This window comes from Mirounga leonina, unplaced genomic scaffold (genome assembly GCF_011800145.1).
Source record: "Mirounga leonina isolate KUSES-001 unplaced genomic scaffold, KU_Mleo_1.0 Mir_125, whole genome shotgun sequence".
NCBI classification, from domain to species: Eukaryota; Metazoa; Chordata; class Mammalia; order Carnivora; family Phocidae; genus Mirounga; species Mirounga leonina.
Genome location: NW_023270305.1, coordinates 68,182,711 through 68,191,894, shown reverse-complemented (window position 1 = coordinate 68,191,894; position 9,184 = coordinate 68,182,711). Strand labels below are relative to the sequence as shown.

The 9,184-nt window shown below is 55.1% G+C and overlaps 1 protein-coding gene across 1 annotated transcript; it reads right to left on the bottom strand.

Moving 5' to 3' along the window:
* Positions 1 to 1,361: 1,361 nt before the first annotated feature.
* On the bottom strand, positions 1,362 to 5,656 carry ZFP36L2 (ZFP36 ring finger protein like 2). The gene is made up of 2 exons (XM_035001684.1): positions 5,290 to 5,656; positions 1,362 to 4,771 (listed from the first exon to the last, which is right to left on the bottom strand). The coding sequence occupies exons 1-2, from the start codon at positions 5,338 to 5,340 to the stop codon at positions 3,347 to 3,349; spliced, it is 1,476 nt and encodes a 491-aa protein (XP_034857575.1). The 5' UTR covers positions 5,341 to 5,656; the 3' UTR covers positions 1,362 to 3,346.
* Positions 5,657 to 9,184: the final 3,528 nt, after the last annotated feature.

Genomic DNA, 9,184 nt, shown 5'->3' with positions numbered 1-9,184 from the left:
GGAGAGGCCAGGGAGCCCGCAAGGTCCTGCCCGCCGAGCCCTCCTGGGCTGCAGGCTTCCCCTCCCCCACAGCCTAGGCCCTTAGCCAGGGGCCCGGCATCTGGGAGAACTCTGAAACTGTTGCCCATCCCCTTTGGCAGCCAAGCACCAAAACGCTCCAGTTAACACCAGCGCAATCACGGCTAACGTGAAACAGCTGCCCGAGGCCCCGCGGGCTCCAGACCGACCCCCCCCCCCCCCCCCCGGCCCGCCCGCCCGGCTCAGCTGGGAGACGCAGGAGACCCAGCAGAGGGGTGCAAGCAGTGGATGATAGGGCCCAGCTGTGGTGGATAAGAAAACAAACTATTGCTAAATCTTTTACCTACTTTGGAAAAAAGTGTCTGAACTGGGGGGTGGGACGTGGGGGTAGGTAGGCGGGGAGGAGGGAGAAGGGAAAAACAGGAATTGATTTATGAACCTGACTTTGAAGTCTTCAAAGTGACGGTAGGGAGAAAACAAAAAGCAAAACCAAAAACCAAAAAACCGTACCAAGGTTTTGTTCAACTGTGTGCGAACCGGCAGACAAATTGGTGCCGTTTCTTTTTTTTCTTCCTTCTTCTAGAGGCCGGGGCTGCAATTTGCTTTCTGGCCACTCACAGTCGCCTGAAGCAGACACTAATCCTTTTGCATAAAAAACGTGTGCACTCACTCCCAGAGGAAGCTGTCCGCGTAAACACACATTACCCAGATATAAGTTTGACCTGTTCCATCTTCCTCCTCTTTCCTTCCTCTTCGGACAAGGACACAACCAGGCTTCCCAAAGTGCAGGCAAAACTCTGCTTCCTCAGCCCGAGAGAGGCTGGGCCTAACCCCACCGCCTCCTCTTCCGCAGTGGAACACTCTAGGGGCCTGCAGGCCTGGGGCTGGCCATACCCTCCCGCATTCCCCACCCTAGCCCTGGCCGCTCCGTTCCCTGCGCGTCCCAGCAAAAAAGAAAAAAAAGAAAAGAAAAAAAATCGGACCTTCAGCTGCCACCGCAGACACGTGACCCACTTGGTGACTCACAGGCGGGCCACACCCCTTCAGGCCTTCAGCCAGGGCCTGCCACCAGCCAGCCAGCCAACACAGGGATGCATCTTATTACCAAGGGGAACAGCTAACTAATGCCCTTGACAGTCCAAATAATTACTTCAGCTGAAGAACTTGCTATAAAATACATAGGGGCAGGCCATTCTGAGCCCGGCCTGTGCCAGCTCCCCAAATCTTAGCCCCCCAACCCCTCCGAGGCCTGGGCGATGCCTGACAAGGTGGTGGTAAGCGGAAACACTCGGATGTTCCAGTTTGGGAAAAAAAAAAAAAAAAGCAAGCATCTTACACATTAATACCTTTTTTCCCAAAAATTTTATTGGGGGAAAACTACAAAACATTTACAGTACAATGTTTACAGTCACAATTTGTAGTGAACTGATTCCCCAAAATATATTACAACTCAAGTTGACTTATCTTGTTACATTCAAAATCCTACTTCTGTCCAAGTAGTCCAGAGTACATACATACATAGTGCTCCAACTGTACCTACGTACACACTAAAGCTACTGTTCATTCATCCGCTGTCCAGGAAAGGATTCCTGCCCTTCTACACACGCAAAAAAAAAAAAAGTACAAGTTTTGGAATTTTCTGTAATGAAACAAGGCATATTCATGTACTACATACCATTTTTTAGCACTAAGAGGTGGCCTCTTCACTTTAGATCTATATAAGAAAGTGGTAAATATCTTTTCCTTTTGTGCAGTTGAACCCATCCTACATTCAAATTCTTCTCAAGGACTAATAGAAAAATACTTATTTGGTTGAGGAAGATTTAAGGCAAGTTCTGGCCCTTCCAAAGGCACTGTGAGACTAACCCCCCACCCCATTATTGCTACATAGGTCTTTATACGCAGAGTAGGTCACAGAATTGGTGGAACAACAAAGCTTTTTCTTGTTTAAAAAAAAGTTGGAATGAGAAAAGCATGCCACATTGAAGCCTGATTGCAAAGTATGTGGTCAACTTTTTTTTTCATTAAAGTTGGATGGGCTACAACCATTATACATTCTAAGAAAACTCATTTAAGATATTCCTCAAACTACTTCCACAGCATCAGGATTGATTTCTGTAAAGAAATCATGCAATCTTTCAAAATTTACGTAAACAAGGAAAGAAATTAATGAAATAAATATTACATACAATCTCTTAAATTAAGATTTTTTTACTCATTTACAATAAAATAACCAAGTGAAGTTACAAAAGGCATATATTACTGTGAAAAGAACATACACTCCACATTTTGCCGATTAATAATGGCAATCATAATTTAACATAATAAAAGAATATATATCTATTGCTTTTCATCATACTTGATAAATACAGTATGAACAAAAATTTCAATGTATACTTTTCACAAGATAATAAATAAGTTAAATAGTTTTTTCATATTGAGTTGTGGTGCAGTGGTGCGAAATCAACTCAAAACAGCTAAAAATTCAGCAGTTATTCCCCCCAACGATTAGGAACTAAGCTCTGCCCAAGGCTTCCAGAAAAGAGCAGACAAAATGGTTCTATAATTAAACATCCACTAAGTGGTGGCAATAACACCAGTAACCAGTAGAAAACTTTGGAATGCAGGTGGGGTTTTTTTTGTTTTTTTTTGTTTTTTTCCCAGACGTAAATAACTTTGTGTCAAACAAAAACCTATGGAGCTGAAGACTACAATCAAGGCATATTCCTGGTACAATATTGGATTCCAGAAGCTTAGAGGTTTAGCAAGGTGGTGGCTGGCTGGTTTGTTTACACTGGTCTGAGACAAACGACAATTAGGAACTTCTCTCGAGATAAGAGTTCCCACATCTGGACTGTAACTAATGCTTTTCAAGTGAAGATATGGAATGGTGGTTGGTAGCTGCTGGTGCTGGGTTGATTTTTTTCCCCTAAAGTCCCAAACTCCTAGGAGACCTAAAGAAGTTTTAAGTGTTTGGTTTTTTTGTTCTGTTCGCATCACAACTGCCCTGTTGTGAAAATTTTGTTCATCAATACAAAAGTTCGTTGGCTTTTTTTGCTCAACAATGAAGCTTCGTAATAATAATAAAAATAATTAAAAAAAACAAAAAAGAGGAAACCGAAAGGGGAGGGGTGGGGGCCCCTCCCGGCACACAAGTTCGAGTCCAAGTGCTCGGTGCGGCCCGCAGTCTGCTCGTGGCCCGTCACCCCCCCCGACCGACTCCCGTGCCCCTCCCCGCCCCTAACAGGACTCCAGATGGCAGGGGCGCCCTCCAACACCCCCAGAACGGCCTTCCCTTCCTCCTCCGCGCTGGCGCCCTCTTGCCGCCTCAGTCGTCGGAGATGGACAGGCGGCTGAAGATGGGCAGGCGGCGGCCGGGGTCGAGGCTGGGGGACTCGGAGCCGCTGAGGCTGCCCGAGCTCAGGGAGCCGCTCAAGTAGCTGTCGCGGTCCGACAGCGAGTCCGGGGGGCTAGGGGGCGCGTCGAACACGGGCGACTCGGACAGGCGGCGCGGCAGCTGGAAGCTGAAGGGCGGCGAGGGCGGCGCGGCGGCACTGGCAGGGAGGGGCGCGCTGGGCGGCGCCGGGGGCTGCGCGGGGGGCACCAGGCCCTGCTGCTGCTGGCTGCGATAGTACGCGGCGGCCACGGCGGCGAAGCTGTGGGTCTGGATGGCGAGCGGCGTGATGAGGCTGCTCAGCTCCGGGCCGAACGCAAAGGCGTTGTTGGCGCACGAGGCCGACGAGCAGGCCGCGCACTGGGCGCCCGGCGCCAGCAGGTCCTCGGCGCCCCCGGTGCCGTACAGCAGGGCCGCGGCGGCCGCAGCCGCTGCCGAGGCGCAGCACGTCGGGGCGCCCGAGGGCGTGGAGGCCGCGGAGGCCGACGAGCAGGACGAAGCGGACGAGGAGCAGGACGAGGCCGAGGAGCAAGAGGGCGGCGGCGGCGGCGTGCGCGACGTGGGGCTGTCGAGCAGCAGCGGCGACTCGAGGCCCCCCGGGGGCTGGTGGTGGCCCGACGGGAAGCCCGAGAAGCTAAGGCTGTGATGCAGCTTGGGCCGCGGCTCCCGGGGGAAGCCCAGGTGCAGCGCGTCCCGCGCGCTGAAGGCGCGCAGGTCCCCGGAGGCGCCCCCCGACGGCGCGGGCCGCCGCTCGTCGGCGTTGTGGATGAAGTGGCAGCGCGGCCCGTAGGGGCAGAAGCCGATGGTGTGGAAGGTGCGGCACAGCTCCGTCTTGTACTTGGGGTGCCGGGTCAGGCTGCGCAGCTCGTGGAAGCCGTGCGCGAACTGGCACTTCTCGCCGTACTTGCACGTGCCGCTCTCCTCAAAGGGCCGGCAGAGCTCAGTCTTGTAGCGCGTCGAGTTGATCTGCGAGCCTCCGCCCCCCTTCTGCTGCTGCTGCTGCAGGTGCAAGAGGTGCTGGCTGCGCTCGCCGTTCTCGCTGAACGAACGGTCCCGAAATTTGTTCTCCTTGTTCAGCAGGGCTGTGCCGCCGCCCCCTGACGGCTCCTTGAGGGTGCCGTAGGAGGCCGGGCCGCCCGCCGCCCCGCTGCCGCAGCTGCTGCCGTTAGCCGCGCCCGGGAACTTGGGCGAGCAGCTGCCGGGGCTAGGCGCGGGGTGGGCGAGTGCGTGCAGGTTGCTGGCCGAGTGCCTTCGGAGAAAGCCCGGCGTGAAGCCCGAGCTAGGGGCGGCGGCCACGGGCGTCCCCACCGCCTTCTTGTCCAGCATGTTCAGATTGAGGTTGGCCAGGGATTTCTCCGTCTGCCAAAAGGAGGGGGGCGAGGACGGGATGAAATATGGGGAGGGAGGGATGAGTTGGGGCGAGTTGCAGAGGAACTTCAGCCTTCTGATTCTTCTTCCTTTTCGCAGATTTCGATTCGGCCCCCACCCTCCACCCGTACACGCGCAAAAAGAAGCAAGTTCGCGTTGGGAGGAGCCGACTCCCACCCCGGGCCGCGGTCGGTTTCGACATGTGATCCTCAGCCCGTGGGCCGCCAGCCTGGGCGGCGCAAACCCCGTCCGGGAAGCCCCGGGCAGCGTGGCCGCGGTCGGCGCCGGAGAAACTAAACAGCGACAGCGGCTCCCTCCTGCCCTTCCTCCCTGCTCCTTCTCCCCGCCCACAAAGCACGAGCACACACTACAGCAAACTCCAGGACTTTTCCCGACCCCAAAGTCAAGGTGGGGAGGGGTGCCCCAAAAGCGGAGGGCAGAAGCAAAGTCTGAAAACTCGAGGGGCTTCCTGCCTGCCCGCCTTCCTCCCTCCTTGTCCCCTCGCGTACCTTGCACAAGAAGTCGATATCGTAGAAGGCGGACAGAAGCGTGGTCGACATGTTTCTGGATCGTGTAATGGTCGGACTTGCAGGCAGGGAGGTCCGGAGGAGCCCTCGGGGCGGCACGGCCGGGCTCGAGCCACGACGAATAACGGGTGACCGGCGGGGGAGGGACCGAAAGTTTGCCGGGGGACGAGACTAGAGGGAGAGGGAAGCAGCGTGGACTGGTTTGAGGGTGCCCGGGAGTGCGGAGCGGGGGGGAAAAAGGAGAGAGAAGCAGAGAGCGCGCCTCCGCGCCCCGGGGTGCCCGGCCCGCCCCCCCCCCCGCGCGGAGCCGACGACAGCTCGCGGACTGCTGGAACTCCGCGGCCCGCGAGCGCGCGCCCTATATAGAGCCCGGGAGCGCGGCAGCGGCGGGGCGGGCGTGCCGGGGGAGGGGACAGAACGCTGACCCCGCCGGGGTCTCCAGGCAACGCCGCCCGCCGGCCCGCGGACGTCAAGCGCCTTCGTGGCCTCCCATTGGCCGCCGCCAATTTTTTTTTTCCTCCGGGGGAGGGGGCGGGAGGCCTTGGGGCGGGGCAGGGTGCCCGAGCGCCCGCGGCGGCGTGGAGAGTTCGTTCTCGTTGGGTGCTGCCGGGTGGCGGCGGGAAGATAAGGCTCCCCTCCTTTGGGGTTGCACTGTTGGAAATCCCCTGCACGTTTAACGTGGCCAGGGTTCTGCAGCTCTGGACGTGTCTCTCCCCGTCCGATCCTGCTAGGCGAAATTGTGGAGCTTTAATCTACTCTCGGTTCTAGACTGGGCGCGGGAATTGCAAAATGCGAGAATATTGCAACCGTCCGCGCGGTCCGGCTGCCTTGCAGAGTGCTCCGGCCGGGGGGCGGGGGCTCAGGGCCTGCGTCCGGTGGGTGGTGGCTCCATCCCGACTGCACGTGGAGACGCGGTGGGGGTGGGGGCGGGAGTGGCCACGCGGCCGCGGCAGTCTCGCCCGGAGGAGCCTGGGCCCGTTTCTCCGCCCCCCTCCCCGCCCAGGCTGCAGTAAACAGGGCTTCAGCGCCGGGGCCTGCCGGGCTGGGCTGAGTGTCTGAGGACAAGGCGCTGGCTCTGCTAATCACATCACAAGACCTTGAGCCAGGGCCAAAGGCGCGGAGTGGCGCGGAGCATCCCGGGCGGGGGAGCGGGCTGGGAGGACGGGAGGAAAGGCCGGGAGAGCTGCGCAAGCATGGAGGCGACTTCCCGCCACCCCGTTCTTCCGCTGATCGGCCCGGCCTTCCCCAACCCTCCCGGGGGATGGGGTGCAGCTGCCGGCTGAGGCTCCCCGCGCGCCGCAGCCTTCCCCCGGCGCTCCCTCCAGGCCCCTTCTCTCGCCGGCCGTTGGGGGCGCCGCGCCCTGCTTTAGTTCATTGTGGCCGGCCAGCGGCCAGGTAGGGCTGGGCACCGAGGACGCTCAAGGTGGGCTCGCCCCCTCCCCCCCCGCCAGTCTCACACCCCAAAAGGCCTGCGCTGGGAAATGCCTTCGCCAACGAGTGCCCTCCGGGTATGGGGCAGACAACCCCCCCCTAGCGCCCAGTTAGGCTAAAGCGGCTGACGCCCGGGTTCGGGCAGATCTGGGGTCTGGTCCAGGACACTTAATCACTCCGCGTTTAAACACATGATGCCAAAAAGCTGGAGCGGGTCCGTGATCGCGCACACCTGGTAGCCTAGGCTGCAATTGTGCCTCAGTTGGAAGGCTCAGTTCCCTCTAGGGAAGGAAACAACCCACGCCCCTTTCCAAAATTGATCTTATTTCTTGCTGTTTCCTCGTGGTCATTTCCATTCGTTAACCTGGAAGGGACGAGCCAGGCCTGTCACTCGTGGAACTGACTCCTCAGAGCTCAGTTTGCATGCAGTTCCCCCTGCTGAAACTCCCCACACATCCACTCCCCAGGGAGCGGGAGTCCGCATAGGGTTGCAAGGACTTGAGGATCAGAAACACAGGGCTGGAGTTCAGGCCCTGCCCCTTCCAAGCCATGTGACCCTGGGCAAATCACGATCTCTGGTACTTGGGTTTCCTTGTAAAACTAAGATAATTCCCGCTTTACTCTTCTCTCACCTTTGTCAAGGCACAAATGAGTTATCTGTTAAGGTGTGTAAAAGATGAACAAGCATAACCCTTATTATTTATTAAAACAAGTTGACAAAGCATAAAAACGGAGACTGCCAGGTCCCTGAGGGGCTGTGGCCAGATGGGTAGAGATCCACAGAATCATGCCTGCAGACCTGAGGGGCACCGAATCTTGGACCCTCTGGCTTGGAGCCAAGGCCAGTGACCTCAGGAGAGGTGACTCTTTGGCTCCCGGTGATTGCACCACCCAGCCCTACACTGACCCCCAGACAGCGCCAGGCAATGGTGGCTGGCACAGCCTGCAATAGCCAAGAACCCCAACTGTTCTGTTTTGTTCTTTGTTGAAATGACCCCAAACACAGGAGTTTGAGGGTAGCCCTGACAGCAGTATTCTAAGATTCCCCTGGAAATGCATCAGGCAAGTGTGAAACAGCCATTTCCTTAGCCACTGCTATTGTAGGTCAGTAACAAGATTTCAGATTCAAAACCAGGAGAAACATCTGTCCCTCCTGTCCTCCCAGGCTGGCCACAGCCAGCCAACATCAGAATCTGGGGTAATTACCAGTCGGCAGCCATGAGAACACCCACTTTGCAGGCTGGGTAGAAGGATCCTGGAGATAACGTAACAAATATGCTATGCGACATGCTTTGGTACAGAGTACCCACTGGTAGAAAGTATTTTTATTGTTATGTAATGGCTTTTATTTCATCTTAAGTGGAGAAAAAAGGAATGCTGGTCTTTTCCAGTGAGCTGGGCTTTGCTGAGGCCAGTTTCATAGTTACTGAACCATGGTCATCACTGCATCATGCCAACGATTCCCTGACTTCTCACCCAGTCAGGTCTTCTCAGAACAAAAAGAAATGTTAGACTGGCAACTTTCCATCATGTGTGGGCTACAGAGATGCCCAACCAGGTAATTAATTCAGGATCACAAAAAACCAAAAAACACCACATTTTGAGCTGAATAGTGCAAAACCACCCAGGGAATTTCCTGTTTGCTTTAGGACAAAACGTTGGACTTCTCAGTTCACTTCATTCCCTGCCTTTTCCTATGGGCCCTTTCTCTATACTTCCAGTACGGTTGTGTTTTTAGCGGTAGGTGGTTTTCTTTTAAAGAGAAGCAATTTTGAAACACGAGCCTTTCTGCAGTAAGAAATTTTATCAAACCCTCTCTCCTCTAAACTGCCCCTTTAACATAATTCCAAACTGACTGCTCACCTGAGAAGTATTTAAAAATATTTACAGCCCCTAAAAGCTGGACCAACTTTACATATTACTACCAAAATGGCTTTTCTGATAATCAGGATGAAAAACGAATATGGATGAGGCTATGACCAATCCAAACTATGAATTTCAAGATAGCTGTCTGCAGGTAACGCTTATTCTGAAATTTTAAGTAGAAAATGGCAAGCCAAGGAAAGGCAGGGCCAGCAGCAAAATGTATGCAAGAGCGACACCTGCTGGGTATCAGAGGAAGAGGGCTGGGCCGGGCTTCCAAAAGGCAGAAAACCCGTGGGGTGTCTAGATTCAAACACTGAAGTGAATAAATGTGTTTTCTGACATCTTAAATGAGAATCTTGTTATTGCCACCAAGAAAATGACAGTAAACATTGCAGGAATCGAATAAATCATTTATTCTGGCTTTCCCTTCTCTGGGCTTCCTTCTAACAGCCAAGGGTCTATGCTTTCAGTGGGTGGCAAAATCAGGTTTCCTAGCATTAGCCCAAACACTTTGGTGGCTAGGAGCTCTTTTAATAATTCGGATGGCATGTGCAGGTCGCCACAGGACTTGCACACGTAG

Bases quoted from the DNA above. Each gene is read 5' to 3' on its own strand.
- ZFP36L2 (XM_035001684.1), bottom strand. From the start codon at position 5,340: ATGTCGACCACGCTTCTGTCCGCCTTCTACGATATCGACTTCTTGTGC. The intron at 4,772-5,289 runs GTACGCGAGGGG...TCCTTTTGGCAG, and splicing joins ATATCGACTTCTTGTGCAAG to ACGGAGAAATCCCTGGCCAA.